This window comes from Panthera onca, chromosome A3, assembly GCF_046562875.1.
Source record: "Panthera onca isolate mPanOnc1 chromosome A3, mPanOnc1 haplotype 2, whole genome shotgun sequence".
Classification (NCBI taxonomy): Eukaryota; Metazoa; Chordata; class Mammalia; order Carnivora; family Felidae; genus Panthera; species Panthera onca.
This window is the reverse complement of record NC_138341.1, coordinates 26,474,751-26,497,819: the sequence shown is the minus strand read 5'-3', so window position 1 is coordinate 26,497,819 and position 23,069 is coordinate 26,474,751. Positions and strand designations below refer to the sequence as shown.

The following is a 23,069-nucleotide window of genomic DNA, read 5'->3' as shown; positions in this document are numbered from 1 at the left end:
GGACAAGTAATCAAACAGGTGGTTTTGAAGCTATGGACTAAAATATTTGAGTATCACATGGAATAAGCTCTGGTTTTTCATATCTTCAAATGGTGCTATTTAAACATTTTCTACTAATTATGATTTTCAAAACTTGAAATTCAGTCAACTAATTCTTACACATCAAAGTTAAATGCTCTCAAGTTCTGCTTATGCCTAAGATATAAAAATCTGGAGAAAATACTGCCCCCAAATTAACAAGAAAAAGTAAAACTAACTATAAAGTCACATAAACCCATTACAGAGCTGGAAATCCAGGAAAGATAGGCACCTCCAACGAGACAGAATAAGAGCTTGACTTTCCTATGGCAGAACTTGAGAACAGACACTGGCAACATACAAATGAGTAAGAATTCAGCTAATATATTTAACAAACGGCTAAATTCTGGTGTATGCAACGGTGATAACACAGAACCCTTGACGTTCAAACCCATTCACAGACACCCAACCTTACAAACCCCCTACGACACACTTTGCCCATGTATCTATTCCATTTAGCTGTTCCTGAGTTATATACATTATAATAAATCCGTAAGTGTTAAGCGTTTTACCTGGGTTCTATGTGTCATTTTTACAAACTACCAAAACTGAGGAGTGTGCTGTGAGAACCCCTGAATTTGTACCCAAATCTGACAGAAGTGCGGCAACTTGCAACTGTGCGCTCTGAAGTGAGGGCAATGTTATGGTACTGAGTAGCTAAACCTGTGAGTCTGACACTAACTTTGGATAGTGTTAGAATAGGATTGAGGTGTAGGAGAAAGCTTCATGTCAGTTTTCTGAAAATACCAAAAAAAAATGATAAACTTCTAGCCATAAATAAATAACAATTATCAATATCAGAAACGAAAACAGGAATCGAACTAGAGCCCATCAACATTAAGATGATAATAAGGAAATAATACAAATAATTCGACAACATAGATGAAATGAACAAATTCCGTCAAGATGCAAACTGCCAAATCTCACTCAAGAAGAAACAGAAAACCTGAATCATCTTTCACTATAAAATAAATTGAAAACGTTTTCTCCAAGAAAACTCCAGACTCAGCATGACTCAGTGGTGAGTACTGTCAAATATTTAACTAATCAATTTTACACAACTCCTTTCAAAAACAGAAAAGGGATCGTTTGTTTTATGAGTCCAGCATTAACTTGTATAAAAAACAGGCACTTTTCATAAAAACCAGACACTGTAAGAAAAATGCAAACATTCCTCATAAAGATAGATTCAAAAATCAACAAAATGTTAAGTAATTTAATTTAAGCAAGACATGAAAAGGATAATATATCATGACCAAGTGAGCAGTGAGTCTATGCTGGGAACACACAGTGATCAACACTTTTTAAAAAAAATCAATGTAATTCACCATATTTACAGACTACACAGGAAACAACATGATAATTTCAAAAGATATAGAGAAAGCATTCCACAAAATCCAAGGGTAACACATGATTTTTTTAAGTCTTAGCAAATTAAGAACACAAAAAACCTCAAATTGCTATCAGACATCTACAAAGGAAGCTATAGCTAGTAACATTTCTACTTGTGAAAGACTACCAATAACAGTAAGAAAAAAACAAAGACGGCCAATTTCATCACTTATACTGATCATACTGAAGGTACTTAACCAGGGCATTGGGAGAGGGGAAAGGGAAGGGCAGGGCAGGGGCTGCGGATTAAGACACACACACTGGAAAGGAAGGAAATAAGGCTGTTTTTGCTCAGTGACTACATGACTGGGTACAAAAAAAATCCAAAGAGGCTATGTAACTCCTCCTAAATTGATCCGTAGACCGATGCATTCTCAGTCAAAATCCAGCAGGGTTTTGTTTTATTTCAGGTAGTGTAGACGAGAATCAATAAACTTATTCTAAAATTTATGTGGAAAAGCAAAGGAACCAGAAGAGCCAAAACAATTCTGAAAAAAGAACAAAGTTGGAAAACCAGCACTACCAGATTTCAAGAAACTGTGGAGGGACCAAGGCAATACAGTATTAGAAAAGTAGAGATGCAAACGTCAATTCTACAGAAGAGAGTCCAGATAGTGCAAAACGTGTACAGTCAACGGATTTTGAAAAGCAAAGAAAATTCAATCAAAAAAGCAGAGCGTGTACAACAAATGACAGAGGAACAAATGGACATCCACAGGCAAAAACAAACAAAAACAAAAAACAAAAAAACTGTGACCCAAATGCAACATAAGTGTAAAAACTAAATTTCTAGAAGAAAATATAGCAGATCATGTGTAGGACCATGGTTTAGGCAAGGATTTTTTCTTTTTTTTAGGACATAAAAATAATATATAAAGGAAAAACTTGACAAGACTTCATGAAAATAGAAAACTTATTTTCTGAAGGATACTGTTAAGAAAATGAAAATATCATCCACAGGCCAATAGAAAGTATCTGCAAAAACACCCAATAAAATTGAATGACTTCTTTATATTAAGACTATGTATTTCTTCCTGGTCATAAAATTAATTTACCTAAGAGCTCCCAGCTAACTTATCAGGATACTAGAGACTTTCTTAAAACCACAGAAAACAAACAAAACATAAACCAAGACATCCTTGGCCCAGAACCTTATGAATTGGATTAAAGAAAATTACACTAGAAAATTCACAGGGTGTGTGTAGAGCAGAAGGGGTTGGCTGAAAAAAGAAGAGAAGCTGAAAAAAAGAAATTGCTGATCAGTTTTGGAGGCATGCAAATATCTCCACTTTGAAAAAAAATAGTATGTAACTAAACTAAAATCAAGATGAATGTTTCTGTAGGAAACGTAAGAGCAAATATATTACAGTCTCATAGGAAAACCTTTACTGCAGTACAACTTTATATGAACAGTAGTATACTAAAGCATATATCTACTGAATGTTTGGAGGTCTCATACACAATTTAAAAAAAAAGCCTAGTTAAAAGAAAAAGTAAATATATGGTGACTGATTTTTGCTTGTCAACTGCTTTTATTTACATCACACAAAACTATCATGCCCATGTTTTCCAAATATTGTACATGTATTCATATCGTAACATCACGTCCTTAGTTTCGTGAATCTACTCCTTACCTTTATCTTTCACTGTGTATATACAACAAATAATTAAAACTACACATATTAGTTTTTATTATTTTTTTAAATGTTTGTTTATTTTGAGAGAGAGAGAGAGAGAGAGAGAGAGAATGAGCAGGAGAGGGGCAGAGAGAGGGACAGAGAGAATCCCAAGCAGGCTCCAACCCAGTGAAGAGCCCAACATGGGGCTTGATCTCATGAAGTAGGAGATTATGACCTGAGCCGAGATTAAGTGTCAGACACTTAACTGACTAAGCCACCCAGGTGCCCCAGAAAGTAATGTTGGATTTTTGAAATGTCTTACAGTATGAAGAAAATGATACATTCATATGATATATATTAGGATATTTAACCATTCATGCATTTTAAGAATAAACTCATGGGAATACAAGGCTGGTGCAGCCACTCTGGAAAACAGTATGGAGGTTCCTCAAAAAACTAAAAATAGAACTACCCTACGACCCAGCATTGCATTACTAGGCATTTATCCAAGGGATACAGGTGTGCTGTTTCGAAGGGACACATGCACCCCCATGTTTATAGCAGCACTATCAACAATAGCCAAAGTATGTAAAGAGCCCAAATGTCCATCGATGGATGAATGGATAAAGAAGATGTGGTATATATACACAATGGAGTTATTACTCGGCAATCAAAAAGAAGGAAATCTTGCCATTTGCCACGACGTGGATGGAACTGGAGGGTGTTATGCTAAGTGAAATTAGTCAGTCAGAGAAAGACAAAAATCATATGACTTCACTCATATGAGGACTTCAAGAGACAAAACAGATGAACATAAGGGAAGGGAAACAAAAATAATATAAAAACAGGGAGGAGGACAAAACAGAAGAGACTCATAAATATGGAGAACAAACTGAAGGTTACTAGAGGGATGGTGGGAGGGGGGATGGGCTAAATGGGTAAGAGGCACTAAGGAATCTACTCCTGAAATCATTGTTGCACTATATGCTAACTAATTTGGATGTAAATTTTAAAAAATTAAAAATAAAATTAAAAAAAAGAAGAAAGAAAGAAAAGGGAAATTTGGACACAAAGACATAAGAGAAGAGGTACCACATGAAGGTGGAGGCAGAGAATGGAATGATGCATCTACAAGTCTAGGACCACTGAGAATTTCTGGCAACCAATGGAAGCTAGGAAAAGGCAAAGAAGAATTCTCCCCTAGAGCCTCCAGAGGAGAGTATGGCCTGCAAACACACTGATTGCATTCTTTTAGCCTCAAAAACTGAGAGATAATAAATTTCTATTGTTTTAAGCCAAAAGTAAAAAAAAAAAGAATAAACCCACCATGGTCACAATTTACTCTTTTAATGTATTGCCCAATATTGATAATAAATTTATTTAGGATTTCTCTAGGAGACTGGTGTGTAATTTTCTTTTGTAAGCTATCTTTCTCAGGTTTTCTTACATATTGGTTTGAAATAAAATCTTTGGTAGCTTTAATATTCTATCTGTATTCTAGAAAAATTTTAACAGCTTCAAATAAATTTCACTTATCTATGAAAACATTAAAAGCAAGCAGAGATTTAACACACTGTGTTTCTTTCATAGAGTTCAAGAATCTAGAGAGCCAGAATGGAATGGAATGGAATGAAAAGTCAGGAGATAAATGGATAAATCCTTCCCCCTTAATCCCTACTCTACTGTTTATCTGTTCCCACATTAACCCCCAACAAATGGTAAAGCAAAGTTTATTTAGAGGATTACTTATTACTTCTACATCAAGAATACATGCATACATTGAAATTTACCTTTCTGTAGAAAGTATATGAATTAGCTTGAGCAAAAATTCACTGAATATCTGAGGACATGTTGAAGAAAGATGCACTTGTAATCGCGTAAGAAATTCTTGCATAGCTTGTGTAGCAGTTGGACCAACCTGAAGAGAAATTAATTCCATTGAAAACTTTTTACTGATACCATTTATAGAATTATTCATTTAAAAAGCACTATACTCTTTGAACTTTTCATATGAAGAACGAAATATTAACAGTGATAGCAAGAAACCAACTTGCTTAGGTTTTGATATATTTATTTTAAACTTAAAATTATAAATCCTTTTTTTTAACGTTTATTTTTGAGATAGAAAGACAGAGACCACACATGCATGAGTGGGAGAGAGGGGGGACAAAGGATCTGAAGTGGGATCTGGACACACAGCAGCAAGCCTGACGCAGGGCTCGAGCTCACGAACCATGAGATCATGACCTAAACCAAAGTTGGACTCTCGACTGACTGAGCCACCCAGGTGCCCCCAAAACCATAAATTCTAGTATCAATGATTTTAGCATTATGGTTTAGAACTTACAGTAGGTTTATGTAATTCAAGACAGAAAAAAACTCATCTGAATTACACAAGAAATATACCCACAATGATTCACAAAAGTACAAAGAACTTTTGCACTGATTTTCACCAACCACCTTACTAAATACCTATTTCACAGAAGCACTCAAAGAGGTTAAGTGATCCACAACTGGTCATGCTTCTAATGACTAGCAGAGTAAATACGAAAGTGGATGAAAAAACCAAAATCACAAAGACTCCAAAGGTACAAACCTGTACCAATTAGTAAAAAAATGCTTTCCCAAACATTGTATCTTGTCAATGAAAGAAATGATAATGAAAAACATACTAAGTAACCTGAGGTATGTTTTGGAATGTTTTGTAATACTTCTCCATACAATCTTATTCAATCTCAATTTGTTATGATCACAAAAACCTTGAGGAGTTTTGGTAAAACAAAATGCAATGTAATGCTTCAAACTGTTTGAAAGTTAGATAAACTTAATTTCTAATACTAAGCACCTAAGTCACAGCATTCTTAACCAAAACTAAGATCTTGGAGGAAAGCTTGATCTTTAATAAGTTATTCTGCCTTTAAAAAAAAAAAAAACAGGAAGAAAAAACCCCTATTTAATACAATGGTATGCCCTCCAATACCTCGCTCTACCACCAACAAGTTGTGTAATTGTGGGCAATGCAGATACTGCATTTCTTCATATACGTAAAATAATGAAGTTAGAATCAATGATCCCAGGAATCTTCACATTCCTAATTCATAAATCTCTATGTACAATAATCACTTGATAATATGCCTCTGCTTCCACCAAAACTCTGGCCCAATCTAAATACAATAGTTTTTTCTCCCTTGTTTTCATGCTTGTCTTGCTCGTTTCACTGTGTTCTACAAAACTTAAGTATGTACAGTACAAGAGTACTGACTAAATGTATCCAACAGAATTTAAAATCCAAGAAGGCAGAGAACTTGGTCTTGGTAACTACTTATAATCCCTAGTACCTAGAACAATACCTGGACCTAGCACATAGAAGCCTCGTAAAAACTTACTGAACAGGGGCACCTGGGTGGCTCTGTTGGTTAAGAGCCTGACTCTTGATTTCAGCTCAGGTCATCATCTCACAGCTTGTGAGTTCAAGCCCCACATCAGGCTCTGTGCTGACAGTATGGAGCCTGCCTAGGATTCTCTCCTTCCCTCTCTCTCTGCCTCTACCCCACTCATGCTCTCTCTCTAAAAAATAAATAAACATTTTTAAAAACTTACTGAATAAATGAAACACCAGAAAGGATGATATTATTACAGATTACACAACTAAATGAGATTTTGTCTAATGGCAAATCCAGAGAAAAATTTACAAATTTAAAAGATGATAATGCTGCATAGCCTCCACTAAAAAGATGCTATGAAAACTAAATTTATATCTTATATAAAAAAAATATATAATAGGGGCGAATGGGTGTCTCAGTTAAGTGTCCAATTTTTGGTTTTGGCTCAGGTCATGATCTCACGGTCATTGAGATAGAGCCCCACATTGGGCTCTGCACTGAGCATGGAGCCTGCTTGAGAGTCTCTCTGCCACGCCCCTGCTCATGCTCTCTTTCTCTCTCTCTCTTTAAAAAAAAAAAAAGAAGAAGTATAATGATGTAGGAATATTTTAAAAAGCAATATATTATAACAAGAAATTAAACTGATATAAAGGAAGTTTATAATGAGACTAAAATTGTTTATAAGCCCTGAGCAATACAACTTGCTATTTTTTTAATAACATATTTAATATTATAAAATGGTTGTTAGGTGGATTATCAATATTAGTAGTTGAGATCATTAAACATGGTACATTAATTTTAAACAACTTTTTAAATTCCTGTGGTGCCTGGGTGGCTCAGTTAGTTAAGCATCTGACTTCGGCTCAGGTTCATGAGCTTCCACTTCTCTCTCTCTGCCCCTTGTGGGATTCTCTCTCTCTCTCTCCCTCTCTCTATAACCCTCCTTCAGTTGTGTCCTCTCTCACTCAAAAACAAAAACAAAACAGAACTTTTTTAATTCCAAGATTTCTTAAATGTTTCCCTGACTTTCAGGTAAGTATTTTTTCAGGATGTTTCTTAAATTAGCCCAAAATTAATGCCAAAAATACACATCTGCTTATAAATCAGTAAAAATTCAAGTGAACATTTACTACCTGCTGTGCTTCAGTTTCAGTATAACTATTATTATATATCATTCAAAACATTTTATTACATTGAAATATAAGACAATATCATTTAATACCTAAGCAATGAAAATTTTATTAGTTACATTAAGTTTTTCTTTACAAATATGTTTATTGAACTGTCTGGGTCTATCACTAGTTTTGAAAAGACATGGTACCTGCGGACTGTGTTGATTTGTTCCATGTGGACTGGTGCCAGAGAGAAATTTCACTAATACATGAATCAGGTTTGGATCTGAAACCAGCAGATGAGCAGTACTCTCCTGAGTTCCAATGGCATTGCTTGAACCAGCTGTAAAACATTTTTTAAAAATGCTCTTAACAAATGGACCCTGAAAGAATGGAAATGCAGTATCTCAAATATCTTTTAGTTTCAAGGAAAACTCACATATTCCTGGGAGTTAGTTTATTAAAAGGGTCTGAAACTCTACTGCATTGACTGTGTTGGGCTCATTCTGTATTTTCATCTATCATGGATCTCCTCTGGCCTCTCTCCTAATCTGACTATAAAAAATAGCTGGTTTAAAGTGCATCTTATTTAGTATATAGTCAAGTGGAAAAGAAATTGGAAAAGAAATAAATAAATGCTTACTGACCTTTGGGTTAGCCTATTCTTGGTAATTATTTCCCTCTTTCAGAAATAGGGACCTACTTTTCGGATAAATCTCAGATAAATCTATGCAAACACTATTCATTTTTGCAAGTCAGTACCACAAAGGTTGTATAATGTTCAAAGGTATACAGGTAACACACCAGTTTTCTGAATTGACTAAAACATCCTGTGAGCTAAATCTATCTTCAATATGAGACAGTGATACTTTTGATGCCCTATTTGGAAAGTATATTTGAAATGAAAAAAAGGAATAGCACTTTGATGCAAAACAATGATTTAAACTGATATATTTATCAATGTGACAGAGCTTTCTATTTAGTGAAATTAACCCCACAAAGAATGGGGATGAAATTTACCCACCTCTTGTCATAATCTACAGAGAACGAGGATTTCAATTCACAAATGGTGAGTCCTTGTTTTCTAGTCTGAACTTTCATCCCTATCTCAACAACAATCTCCAGAATGTCAGATTAAATCCAGACTTAAATGTGAAAAGTAAAACCAATATGCACTACAGAAGATAACATAAGGGATCTAGATGTGGAAACAAAAACCTAGCAATCTAATCATATATGCTCAGGATTATAATAATAAATAAATCACTTTTAAGCGCAAAGATCCTTTAAAAAGAATAACAAAAATAAAACAGTAAATATTTGACTATACTCTAAAAGCAATCAGTTTCATTTTAATAAGTAGTAAGGTTTTAGAAAGTAAAACTATGATTTGAACTTGTGATGGCAAATGAGAGTAAATTGTCAAAGTAAAGAGGCACAAAGCCTAAGATATTTAAGAATAAATTCAGAAGAGGCATAGTCAAAGAAGGAACATAATGTTCACAACTCTATCACTTCTTACAAAAATCTTGAGAATCTGACAGTAAGGATAAAAAAGTATGTGTGAGAGATTTAAAGGAATAAATCTCTAAACTTACGATTCAGCTGCATATTTGTCATGAGAGTTAGACTATGAAGCACAAGGCACCATGTCCGGAGAAGAGTGTTGGGATACCAAGCTAACACGGTGAGAAAGCTAGTTATGGACGCTATACAGAAAAGAGAAGGGGAGGACATTTTTAATTAATGATAACCACATGTTTATTAAGAATTAAAAATGAAACAAATTTAAAATACCGACACTATTTCTTTACATCAATTCACTACCTAGTGGCCTCAAAACATACAAATGAAAAGAGTTCCCCATTAAATATCACTAAAGAATTAAGAAATAAAATAATGTTTTAAGGCTAAGTTTAAAGCTCAGCCCACCATCCATAAAATAACATGTTATCACTATAAACATGCTGTCCTTTTCAAACTACAGGCACTTCTACTGCAACACAGCTTTACTAAAACTCTTCACATTCTATAAGACCTAAAGCTGAAAATAACAGGGGACACTGGAAAAACAGGGATGGGGTAAAACTTCTGAAAACCAATACAACTTCACAACAAAAGCAGAAACTACAACAAAAATTAGGTCACTTGCAAGGTTAAGTGGGAAGCACTGAACGGCAGCTGGAGAAGCCAAAGAAATTATTCAAATGTACAAACATAATTCAGTGCCCACACTGTGCTCTTAAAACACCCTTGAAAAATGGCTGATTCCAGATTTCAGACTGAAATATTTACCACACTTTAAAAGGTAGCAAAAACCCAGTCATGTATTTAAAACAAAAGAAAGGAGCACCGCACTGGCCACAAATGGCAAAATTTTAGCATCAATATCCATAACAATTTTAATAGAAAAATATTTTTAAATCCCTGAACTTACACAGATATTTATTAAAGAAACTAAATGGTCATTTTAAAAATTAAGGAAGTTCTGGCATTTTCCTTGCCTCTATTATACAAACTGTACCAACAGAGGTTGAGAGAACAGCCTATGAAAGAAAATTTCTCTTTATGTAAATATTTCAACTAAAATGAAAAAGTGACAGAAACAGACTATCCTCATTTTGAAACCTCTAATGAATTATTAATGGCATTCAGCATCAGTGTGTTAATAATGTAAAAATAGAGGCTACCTTTGAAATTGCCTTTTAAAAAAATACTAAGCTCCAGGTCTAACTACCAATTTATAGGAAACAGAGAGGACAGCATGGAGATACAATCACAAAAAATCAGGAACCTAAGAATCCTGAAAAACAACCAAACTTCTTTGAAAAATGACTTTATTAAGGGGATAAAAAAAAAAGATCTGGAGGGAACCGATACAGCTTAGGGATTAAAGAAATATAATTAAAACATGTGGACCTTATATGGAGTCTATTTCAAGTTTTAAAAATTTGGAACAGTTGAGACAACTAGAAATTTGAATACTAACCAGATATCTGATGATAATAATGAACAGTTATTTACTTTTTTTACTCATCAACTTTGTTTATGTGTAAGGGTTTTCACAATAAAAAAGAGCACGACTTATAATAATTATTAGTACAGTGGAAGAGATGAAAACCTCTTAATTAAAGCAGGTTGGCTCTTGCCAAGACAATGCAGATCTAAGTAGGACCGTTGAGCCAGTGGGACTAAAGACCAACCTGATAGCCATGTGAATAGAAAATGCACCCCCCTAGGAAGAAAGCACCAGAAATAGATGACCATTTACACTTTTCTTAAAATAAAACTAAATAGATTCCTGCAGCCAGAGCCAAAGACTAATTCTATTTCTATAGAAGGGTATTATTTTACTCCCATTATATCCACACTCATGCATTTGTCCAAAACACACACACATACACACACACATACACACACACACACACACCCAAAAGTTAACTAATACAACTCTTAAAAAAATTTTTTTTAATGTTTATTTTTGAGGGGGAGAGAGAGAGAGAGAGAGACAGAGCGTGAGTCGGGTAGAGGCAGACAAAGTGGGAGACACAAGGCTCTGAGCTGTCAGCACACAGCCCAACACAAGGCTTGAACTCACAAACCATGAGATTATGACCTGAGCCGAAGTCGGACGTTTAACTGACTGAGCCCCCCAGGCATCCCTAACTAACACAACTTTTTTTCTTTTTTTAAATATAATTTACTGTCAAATTGACTAACATACAGTGTGTAAAGTGTGCTCTTGGTTTTTGGGGTAGATTCCTGTGGTTCAATGCTTATATACAACACCCAGGGCTCATCCCAACAAGTGCCCTCCTCAATGCCCATTGCCCATTTTCCCCTTTCCCCCACCCTCAGTTTGTTCTCTGTATTTAAGAGTCTCTTATGGTTTGCCTACTAATACAACATCTACAGGAAATCGACAACCAACTCCAATTTATCAATTCCTATGAGGCTGATTCACCTTTTTAAGAAATACCAAGGGCACCTGGGTGGCTCAGTCAGTTAAGCTTCTGACTTTGGCTCAGTTCATGATCTCAGGGTTTGTGGGTTCGAGCCCCGCATTGGGCTCTGTGCTGACAGCTTGGAGCCTGGAGCCTGCTTTGGATTCTATGTCTCCCTCTCTCTCTGCCCGCCCCCGCTCACACTCTGTCTCTGTCTCTCAAAAATAATCATTAAAAACAAACAAACAAAAAGACATACCAGTGGTAACAGAACAGCTGAAGAATAAGACAAATATTTTAGGAAATAAAGATTAACAGTGCAAGTTTTAGTTGCACATGGGCATAAGATAACACAAATCACAGAGTAATTTTTTTGTTTTTTTCACTGCTAAGTAATGTCAGTTTATTAAAAAAAGGCTTTTTTCCAGTAAACCATTTTAATCCTAATGACAAAGATTAGGTAAACATTACCCTAATCATTGCCTTTTTAGTTTATTTATAGTATGTTAATAACCATCCTTCTAATAAATCTTACCCTGATTTAATGAGATGACAGGTATTCGATTGGCATTATATAAAAAAATGTCTGCTCCATTTTCTTTGTTTCCAGATGAACTAGAATTCAGGCTCAATGTGAGCCACAACTGGAGAAGTGATTCCAACTGAAAAAGAGTGAAAATTGACAGGAGGAAAAAAAAATACCTATTATATAACGAAATACTGTTTAAATAAAAACCTTATGAATGACTCCTTGTGAGTAATTAATTTTTTTATTAAGTATTTCCTCTGGCTACTTCAATTCAGCTGGCAAGCAAACACATCTCACAATTCTTGATGAAACAAAATTTAAATTAAAATTTGGTACCTAATACATATAGTTTTCTAAATCAAAATGGATGATTCAAGTCTTTAAATATAGTTGTATGTGCAACATATAATTGGAACTAAAGTAACAAAGCTTAAAAATCATAAAACTTATAAATAACCCTATCACTGAGGAGCTGTGGTTATCAAAGGATCTCCAATACTTCTCCATCTGAGATAATGAATAAAACACCCTTTCAGGTTGAGAAAGATCTCCCCAGTTATTTTCACCTTTTACTAGGCTAGCAATACTTGTAAAAATACACCTTTTCTCCTGAAGTCATACCTGGACATGATGGACTTGAAGCATCGAAAAAAGTTTGTTGAAACAAACATTTAACATTGGGACAGATGATAACTGTATAATAAGCTGGCTGGACTGGCTTGCTGCTTGTAAACCCCCTAGAAGGGAATCATCTGTTCCAGTGGGAGACTGTGATACTGAAAATTAAACACAATTATGATTTTTATATACAAAGTAGCAGAAGAAATGTTCACTAGCTATTAGTATGTACAGATAAGTGAAGCTCTTTAAAAAAATTTTTTTAATTGCATTCCTAAGAATGGTTCATCATTATATTATTTGAAAATTTGTTTTTACAACATTACCTGAAGGTCAAAAAGACAATCACCAAAGAGAGAAGCTCCCCAATTCACAGCACTTGTCCATCAAAGGAACAAAACCTTATTACTCTCTAGCAATTTCTATTTTCAATTTTTTCCTAATTAATAAAAGAGGAAAAGGAAGAAAAAGAAGAATCTTGACTAATTCTTAAGAAAGTAATTTTAGAATAATTTAGACTCTAATCCATTGATTCTTAACCTTGATTACACATTAAAATTACCTGGGAAGCATCAAAAAATTCTGATGCCCAGGTCACACACCAAACTAATAAATGAGCATACATTCATGGGAAGTAGACAAATATATGAACTCTAAGAGAGGTTTTCCATGAAAATTTTATTTACAAAGTTATTAAAAGGGGGACAAAGTTCTGAACAGGATAAAAATCAAAAGATAAAATATTAAGAGGAACAGATACAAATTACAAAAGCATCTTTTAACAAAATGTTTTAGATCAGAAATATTTAACAGAGAAAAGGGCTACTTAGGTCAGTACTGAGTTGTCTGTCGTCGCGGAGAGGCTGACCCAACAAAAGAGATCCCTCCATTACATGAAAGATAAGGTACAATAATACTATTGTACCAATACCAAGATCACAGAACACTAGACCATTTCTTCAGTCTTTCACCTTTTTTCTATACCCCCTAAGGTGAGAAATAAATGAAAATAGCAAAGTGAAAGAATTCAATTTGACATAGAAATGTTGAAAAACCCAATTTCTCTAATGCATTGTGAACTCTCCTTCATAGGGGACGGAGAACATGATGCTCTTCCTAAGTTCTAACTAGTACATCTACCCCTTTACTCACCATGCTCCAGAGAAGGTGAAGTAATTTACAGGAGGTGAAGGAAAATAAAAATCACCATCTCCTCAGCACAACTCCTCAATCTTTAGTCTTTGAGAGACAAGCTGCTATCTTAACTGTGCTCACCTGACAGGAGGCAATCCACCCAAGTCTAGCACTCTACTTCAGCAAACTACAGCCGGATGATCAAAACTGGCAGGCACCTGACTGTGTAACAGTTTCTAAATCAGCCATGCCCATTTGTTTGGACATTGTCTATGGCTACTTACTACAAAGTCACAGTTGTGTAGTTACCACACACACTGTACAGCTCAGAAAGCCTAAAACATTAACTATCTGGTCCTTGATATAAAAAGTGTGCTCTCTTTTGATGCAGATAATCAGGCAGTAAATCTTCAATTCAGCAGTTCAATTAGGCCCCTATATATCTCTTCCATCCTAGTCTTTAGTAAAAGGCGAAAGATTTACACGATTTGAAGAGAAACCAGACTACATCCATCCTAGTCTTTAAGGGTGACAAAGATGCCACTGCAGCAGTGCCCCCTTATCAATAGTTTTGTTTTCCACAGTTTCCGGTTTCTTTTAATAGCAGTCAACTGCTATCATCGTATGAACAGCAGTCAACTACAGGCAGGAGGCAGGTGATCCTCTGACTGACATACAGTTAGAAGGTCAGCGGTAGCCTGACACTCCATCACTACACCTACATCATTCACCCTACTGCATTACACCATGCAGGCATTTTATCATCAAAAATCACCACCACGAGAGTGAATACATATTTTGAGAGAGACCACATTCATACCTTTATTATAGTATATAATTGTTCTATTTTATTATTATTGTTAATCTCTTACTGTGCCAAATTTATAAATCAAACTTTATTACAGGTTTGTATGGAAAAAACATGGTATATATAGGGTTCAGTACTAGCTGTGGTGTCAGGCATCCACCGGGGGTCTTGTATGTCTCTTGGAAAAGGGGGGGGGAATTACTGTATTCAAAAACCCACTTTATAATAAATGCGGATATAATGGAAGGAACTCCCAGGCAGCTAGCTAAGCAAACAACTCTAGGAATTTCATTAACTTCACAATGCCACAATAACAAAACATCACTCAGATTTTTGGACTGAATGCAAGTGTAGTACTACATGGAGGCATTTTGTTTCCCCTTCGCTTTCCCAATTTATTAATCCTTTGTCTTTTTTCTCAACTTGCTACTAACTTAGTGAGGGAGAGGTGCTATATACTTAGCCTACTCAGATTCACACCACACGTGGAATTTAAAAATTTGTCTTCACTGAATGCACTTAAAAAATCAAGAATGATGATTTTCACTTACATGTAGGTGATGTATTTGTTAATGCCTGTAAAATGGAATCTGCTTCCAGGGTAGACATCATTTTCAACATAAGTTCTGCTTGTTGTTCAAGTCCAACTTCTAGGCGAGCATCTAGGGCTACAAAGAGCAGTTAAAAGAAAAAAAGGCTATTTGATAATTTTTACTCATGTCCTACTTTCTACACTAAAATGTTGACATCCAAATGCAGAATAGGGTGAAGAATGTGTCCTCATGGAGAACAACCTGTCAGGAGTATCAGGTATGTCAGGGAGTATGCAGGTAACAAAATCTGTGCAAAGGAGGCCAGAGATGGGAGACTGGTTATATAAAGAGAAGTGGATCAAATAAATTAAGTGATGATAACGGAAACAAGTAAGGTAAGGATAATGAGAACCAGGTTCCTCAATGTCAGAGAATACAGATACAAAAATGGAAGGGAAGAAGTTAAAATGAAGCCTGTGGAATATTACACTGAACATTAACGAACTTAAATTAAATTTTTTTAACTTATTTAAATTTTTTAAATTTATTAAAAAAATAGTATTTTTTAAAATACTACAGCCAGATATGTATATTAGAAATATAGACACAAATGTGTGTAAACACACACACACACACCCTGTCCACCAAGAGGACACAGAAACAGTCACCGAAATTGTAGTTAAGTATATCTAGCACCCAAATCTTGGTTTCCTAATCACATTCTTCCACTAAAATGTTTTGAAATACCCTTTTTGCTCAAGTAGTTAATCCCCAGTCTAGGGAAGAAAAAGGAAATGATAAGCCTGGGGCACCTTGTGCCAGAAAACAAGGAAACTCACAGAAAGATGAGAAAGTATCAAAAAAACAGATAAGCTTAAGAAAGATCCCACTGGTCAAATCTGGGACAATGTGAACATCAAAATAAATAATGAAGACACCGTGAATATACTTAGTGCCACAAAACTGTATACTTAAAAATGGGTAAAATGGGGGGTGCCTGGGTGGCTCAGTCGGTTAAGTGTTTAACTTCGGCTCAGGTCATAATCTCCTGGCCCATGGGTTCGAGCCCCACATGGACTCTATGCTGACAGCTCAGAGCCTGAAGCCTGCTTGGGATTCTGTGTCTGCCTCTCTCCCTGCCCCTCCCCCACTCATGCTCTGTTTCTCTCTCAAAAATAAATAAACATTAAAAAAAGTTTTTAAAAATGGTTTAAAATGGTAAGTTTTATGTTATTCACATTTTGCCTTAATAAAAACTAAGCAACAAATATACAAATAATAATTATGACCCACTGAATAAAACAGAAAACCATAAATCTACTTAAAAATAAAACTAGGGGCGCCTGGGTGGCGCAGTCGGTTAAGCGTCCGACTTCAGCCAGGTCACGATCTCGCGGTCCGTGAGTTCGAGCCCCACGTCGGGCTCTGGGCTGATGGCTCGGAGCCTGGAGCCTGTTTCCGATTCTGTGTCTCCCTCTCTCTCTGCCCCTCCCCCATTCATGCTCTGTCTCTCTCTGTCCCAAAAATAAATAAAAAACGTTGAAAAAAAAAATTAAAAAAAAAATAAAACTAATTTTTTTAAAAGAATAGTTTCGAAGCACCACTCTCCCACACCCACAAAAATTTATTTGGCAAGGGACAAAGAACAACTTTATAAGGGAGAAGACTTTAAATCAAGTAATTAAACTTCAAATCACCAGTCATGGAACAAATTAAAATCGTAAGCCAACTAACAGAATACATAAGAAAATCTATGCATTATACCAGCGATACTTCTGGCAACGATGCATGACCATAATCTAATCATGAGGAAATAACACACACACCCAAGTTTTGAAGAACATTTTACAAAATAACCGGCTTGTAATCTTCAAAAGCATTAAGGTCATGGAAGTGAACTCTGATGAACTGTGGCAGGCTGTGGGGTGCTTGGGTGGCTCAGTCAGATAAGGATCTGACTCTTGGTTTCAGCTCAGGTGTGATCTTGCAGTTGTGAGATCAAACCTCACGTCTGGCTCTATGCTGACATTGCAGAGCCTACTTAAGATTGTCTCTTTCCCTCTCTCTCTGCCTATCCACTGCTCACTTGCTCTCTCTCTCTCTCTCAAAATTAAATAAATAAATAAATAAATAAATAAATAAATAAATAAATAAATGTAAAAAAAAAAGAGCTATGGCAGGCTGAATGAGACTGAAGAGGTATGACAACTAAATACAAGGCATCTTTTTGCTTTGGATCCTTTAGCATAAAGGATGTTATTTAAACACAAGTGCTGAACTGGAATGGGATATGAATGTTAGTACTAATGTTAGTTTCCTAATTTTGATGAAATGTGCTTCCTGATTGCTCTTGTAGAAAAATGCCCTGATTTGTAAAACAAATAAAATAAAAACATTTAAGCCTAGCAACTTACTCCCAAATGGTTCAGGATAGCAAATATTCTTTGTATCAAACTTCAACATTTCAGCAAACATATGGTTGTTTCAAAATTTAACCAAAGATTTTATTAAAAACAAAAACTCTGATATATTCTACATGACTAGAAAAGTGCAAAAATAATATTCAGTGTGGTTTCATCTGTTTACAAACAAAATACGAGTTTACTATGAGTAAAAAATACATTAAAGCACAATCAATTTAAAGTCCCTGTCAATCCCACACAACTCACAAATATATTTTGTTATTCTGAGAAACAAAATGCCCCATAAACAGAAGCTCCTCCAAACGGACTGACACAGAAACACACATCTGTGTCACTCTGATGGCACATGTGGGAAACCAAACCCTCACAGCACACACTCAGCCTCGTTTTCTCATATGTCAAAGCATACATGAAATCAGGATTTGTTTTAGGAATAGCACATGACTTAGAATATAATACCCACTTACCCTGAGATACTGAAACACTAACTGTCTGTGATCCATTCTTCTCTGTGCTTGCAGGTGGCTTCGCTACAGGAATCCCAAGACCTCCAATGTAAGGGTTGTAATTGTAGGTGCCATAATCAGCACCCCAGTAGTCATACCATGTACTGCTTATTGGCTTAAAAGAGTGGGAAAAATAAAACTGTGGTTTATTTTTACCTCTTCACTAAGAGTGACATTATTTACACTATCTAAATTCAAACAGGGTTACAAAATAAACATGCTCCCCCCCTTTAAATCACCAAAACATACTTCTAATTTTAATGATCTATAGGAATAGTTCAGTAATTTTCTCTTGATTTGATACCAACATCTAGAAGTACCTTATTTATTTAGAATCTGAGAGAGGGGTACCTGGGTGGCTCAGTAGGTTAAGCATCTGACTCTTGATCTCAGCTCATGTGAGGATCTCACAGTTCTTGAGATTGAGCCCCATGTGGAGCTCTGTGCTGACAGTGCAGAGCCTGCCTGGAATTCTCTCTCTCTATCCATACCCCACTTGTGCTTACTCTCTCTCTCTCTGTCTCTCTCTCTCTCTCTCTCACACACACACACACACACAAAATAAATAAACTTAAAAAAAATGTATTAGAATCTGAGAGATAATTAGCATCCTTAAAGAAAAATCTCGGGGCACCTAGGTGGCTCAGTCAGTTAAGCATCCGACTTCAGCTCAGGTCATGATCTCATGGTTCATGAGTTAGAGCCCCGCATCAGGCTCCTGACAGTGTGGAGCCTGCTTAGGATTCTCTCTCTCACCCACTCTCTCTGCCCCTTCCTGACTCATACTCTATCTCAAAATAACTAAAACTTAAAAAAAAAAAATTCTTATACATAAATAGAAGCAATATAAAGTATTAGAGGTATATCTCCTTTAGAAAAACTTGAGGCTAACACAGAAGTAGAACTTGCAATACACTGGCCTTGCCTAAAATTGAGTAATCCATAACTAAACTTCCCCAAGCCTATTAGTGGCTCTTACTAATACATAAGACAATAATAGTGGCTATATTAATAAAAGGGTATGTGTTCCTTATATTACTCCATCTATATTATAAAAAAAACTACTATAAGATCTATTGCAAGTTAATGAATTTTGAGAACAATGAATAATGAATTACATTTAGTGATAAACAGGTATACTTTCCTGTTTTAAGTGATTAATAAGCCAAAAGTATAAAATGAAATATTTAAATTGCAAAGAATAGTATATCATACCTTAAAAACTTTGGCTGCAAGAGGATCTTTTTCCAAATCAATATCTAAAGGATCAATGTCAACTTCCATTAGATCTTGAAGTAACTCAAGATCAATTTCTTTATCTTTTTCCAAAGAAGAAAGAGGAGGTGCACCTTCAAATAATTGAAAACGATTATGCTGATGATGTATGTAACATAAAATTTAACTAATATGTTGATTTTAATTTCAGAAAAAATTACTTCACTTGTATGTAACATGTTTCCACTGACATAAACATCTCTAAATTTTTATACTTGACAATTAAACACTATTAATTATGAAAAATTGTATCCATCTATAAACATACAATTAAAAACATGATGCAGGGGTGCTTGGGTGGCTCAGTCAACAGTCCCACTTTTGATTTTGGCTCAGGTCATGATCTCACAGTTGTAAGATCGAGCCCTGTGTCAGGCTCTGTGCTGGGTCTGGAGCCTGCTTAAGATTGTCTTTCCCCCTCCCCTGCTTGCACTTTCTCTGTCCGTCTCTCAAAAAAAACAAAACAAAACAAAACAAAAAACAACCCCAAAACAACCCCAAAACAACAACAAAAACCCCAAAACACAAGGTGGTAATATTTGACTTCCTAGCAATTAGCCCGTATTGAATCATGCTGGACAAAACTTTGTTACTGAAAACAATCATTAACCATTTCTAGAATGAGTATTACCCATTTTATTACCTCCAGTAGAAAATTCATTATGTTACATCCACTATTTTAGGAAATGATGCCCAGTATTAAAGTGAAAAGCAAAGATTTAAGTTGTAAGACTACTTTCACTTTTTTTTTTTTTTTTTTTTTTGCCTTTGATCTTTATTCAAAATTAGCTATCCAAAATGATATGACATCTATGGAATAAGAAAATTTAAGTTTTTATGTAGCAGGTGTCTTTTCTTCTGTGGTGGATTTCTCCTCTGCAGGCTGCTTCTCAGGAGCTGATTTCTTGGTAGCTGCAGCCGGTTTTCCTGCCAAAGGTTTCTTCTGCTTCTTCACACCAATAGCCCTTTTTTCCTTTCTTCCCTCCCAGAGGCCTCTTGCCTGGAACCCCCTTCTCATCTGATTTGGCTTCCAAAGATGCTGCTGCCTTATTCATTCAAAGTTTGTGATTCTTGGCCTGGCAAAGAATGGTGTCCCGGCACACGGTCTGTGTATACGGGTTTAGCTTCAACACGATTCTCAGGTTTTTCAGTGGATTCTTCTTCAGGACTCTGCGATGACTCCGGTTGTGTGGTACTTGGCGGCCTCTGTGGATCTCTGGGGCTCTTCAAGATTCTGCTAAGATGTGTATTAAGCATCTTGTACATGGGAAGGTTGTAGTTGCTCTTGAGGGAGGCAGCCTTATGCCAAGTCCCATACAGATCATCTAACTTGCAGAAGACGCTGTCAGTCCAAATATGCAGAAATGTCCTGCATGCCCACCAGGGGCAAGTTTCGAGATGTTCAGTTTGCTTACATTAAGTAAAGTAATTCCAGGGGCATTTCTGAAGGCCTTTATGATACCACTGTCCTCATTACAGATAATGCAGGGTCCCCTACACTGGATACAATGACAATTTCTCATTGTGTCCTTCCCAGCTCTCATTTGCTGAGAGGCATAACCTTTCTGATATCATTCTAGGCTTTAAGTATTTTAAGAAGCGAAACAGCCTCTCTGGTAGTCTTGTAGCCTTGAACTTTATCTTCAACCACCAAAGGAAGTTCGGGAACTTCCTTAATACGATGATATATAGACATGACCAGCGCTGGTAGGCCTGAGGCAGCCAGGGCAGAGCAGATGGCCTGTCACTTCTGTGCTATGTTCACTCTGCACCAAGGGTGCCACATTTTGTTTGGTACAAACATGCAAGCCAAATACGCAAGACATATATTTCCAGAAGAACCCTGGCCAGAACAGTGAGTCCCACCATCTCGAACTCTGGGGATTTGAGCCACGGCTCTGCCAGTACCCCAAAACTCAGGATGGGTGGTGACGACCTGCTAAGTCACCAACAGCTTAGGGCTATATGTTGTTTCTGCAAAAGTTGGTGCGAACAAAGTTCATGGTATCAGGTCAAGTGAAAGCCCTGAACACAGCAGGCAAAGTAACATTTTTGTATACTGGAATCAGTGGACAAGTTCACACCATCACAGGGAGAGGAGAGGGCCATGCTCCTCTCAATCCAGCAGCTCCTACAGGAAAAGCTGCTATTCACCTTACTTTTCTACTTTGAATCAGAAATTATTAGGCTCTTAGATGTCTCAAAATTCCTAACTAGCCTGCTTTGCCTTACAATAAACCTTACTTTCCCATCCTTCTCACACTCTTATTCAACATTTATTTAAAGAATGCCTAGCACATGCCAGCCTGTTGTAGGGTTTAAGTATGTGAAGACAGATATCTCCTCTCCAATACATTAATCGAAGTTCGAAAGTAACGACACACTGCAGAAATTTCATCAACTACAGCATGATGAGTGCTACCAGAGACCATCTAGAGTGGAACGCAGCAGCAAAGACAGAGTGCCCAAAGCTGCTGCTGCTGCCACTGCTGCTAGAAAAAGCTTCTTGGAGGAGGACAAGGTTTATGTGAATCTTAGATCAAGAGTCCATCCTGAAAACAACAGGAGGAAGTCTATTCCAGACACAAGGATTATCAGGTAAAAAGGATAAAATTATTACAACACCTAAGACTGAAGAATAACAAACGGTTGAAGTGACCACAGCACATGTATGTAGCATACAGGACAATAACTAAAATAGACTCTTAAGAAGTAAGGAGCAGGGACGCCTGGGTGGCTCAGTCGGTTAAGTGTCTGACTCTTGATCTGGGCTCAGGACATGATCTCATGGTTCATGCGATCAAGCCGCATGCCTGACAGCACAGAGCCCGCTTAGGATTCTCTTTCCCTCACTCTCTGAACCTACCCCACTTGCGTGCATGCTCTCTTTCAAAAGAGTAATAAACTTTAAAAAAAAAAAAAAAAAGGAGCAAAGAATTGTACAAACTAAGATACACATACAGTTTTTAAAGCAGCAGAAAACAAAGAAACAAGAAAAAGAATACACCAAAAAGGCTGGACCTTAAAGAGTAGTAGTCTTTAACTTTACCATCTTTACTAATACATGATCTTTAATTGTTTTCTAGATTATATTTTCTTCAACACAGCCAAATCAGACCATCTCAAAATAACTAGGATATTATGAAAGGATAGCATTTTATTATAATAAGCATTCATTCAGAGAATCGAAACATATTTACCATATTTAACTAATGTATCACATTTAAGGCCAAAACCCTAATACAAAAATATAAAAATTAGGGGCGCCTGGGTGGCTCAGTTGGTTAAGTGTCCGACTTCAGCTCAGGTTGTGATCCCACAGTTTGTGAGTTCGAGCCCCACATCAGGCTCTGTACTGACAGCTTGAAGCCTGGAGCCTGCTTTGGATTCTGTCTCCTTCTCTCTCTGCCCCTCCCTATGTGTGTTCAGTTTCTCTGTCTCTCAAAAATAAATGTATGTATGTATGTATGTATGTATATATGTATGTATGTATGTATAATAAATAAATAAATAAATAAATAAATAAATAAATAAATAAATAAATTTGCTGCTGCGCTAAAATTCTGCATTTTGAAATATATTTTCAAGGGTGCTTGGGTGACTCAGTTGGCTAAGCGTCTGACTTCGGCTCAGGTCACTATCTCACAGTTCATGGGTTCAAGTCCCATGTCAGCCTCTGTGCTGACAGCTCGGAGCCTGGAGCCTGCTTCAGATT

At 36.2% G+C, this 23,069-nt stretch overlaps 1 protein-coding gene and 1 pseudogene across 13 annotated transcripts in view; both read right to left on the bottom strand.

Annotated features, from left to right (window-relative positions):
• BIRC6 (baculoviral IAP repeat containing 6) overlaps window positions 1–23,069 on the bottom strand; it is a 224,446-nt gene that overhangs the window by 96,526 nt on the left and 104,851 nt on the right. For all 13 annotated transcript variants that reach the window (XR_013554777.2, XM_078444805.2, XM_078444808.2 and 10 more), the window contains 8 exons: window positions 19,295–19,428; window positions 18,041–18,194; window positions 15,169–15,285; window positions 12,679–12,833; window positions 12,064–12,190; window positions 9,183–9,293; window positions 7,794–7,927; window positions 4,880–5,007 (listed from right to left, as the gene is read on the bottom strand). Coding sequence is in view for 12 of the 13 variants with exons in the window: in XM_078444805.2 (XP_078300931.1) it covers window positions 4,880–5,007; window positions 7,794–7,927; window positions 9,183–9,293; window positions 12,064–12,190; window positions 12,679–12,833; window positions 15,169–15,285; window positions 18,041–18,194; window positions 19,295–19,428 (1,060 nt within the window). In the remaining variant the exon portion in view is untranslated. The remainder of the gene's footprint in view (window positions 1–4,879; window positions 5,008–7,793; window positions 7,928–9,182; window positions 9,294–12,063; window positions 12,191–12,678; window positions 12,834–15,168; window positions 15,286–18,040; window positions 18,195–19,294; window positions 19,429–23,069) is intronic.
• On the bottom strand, window positions 19,436–22,235 carry LOC144615789 (large ribosomal subunit protein uL4 pseudogene; annotated as a pseudogene).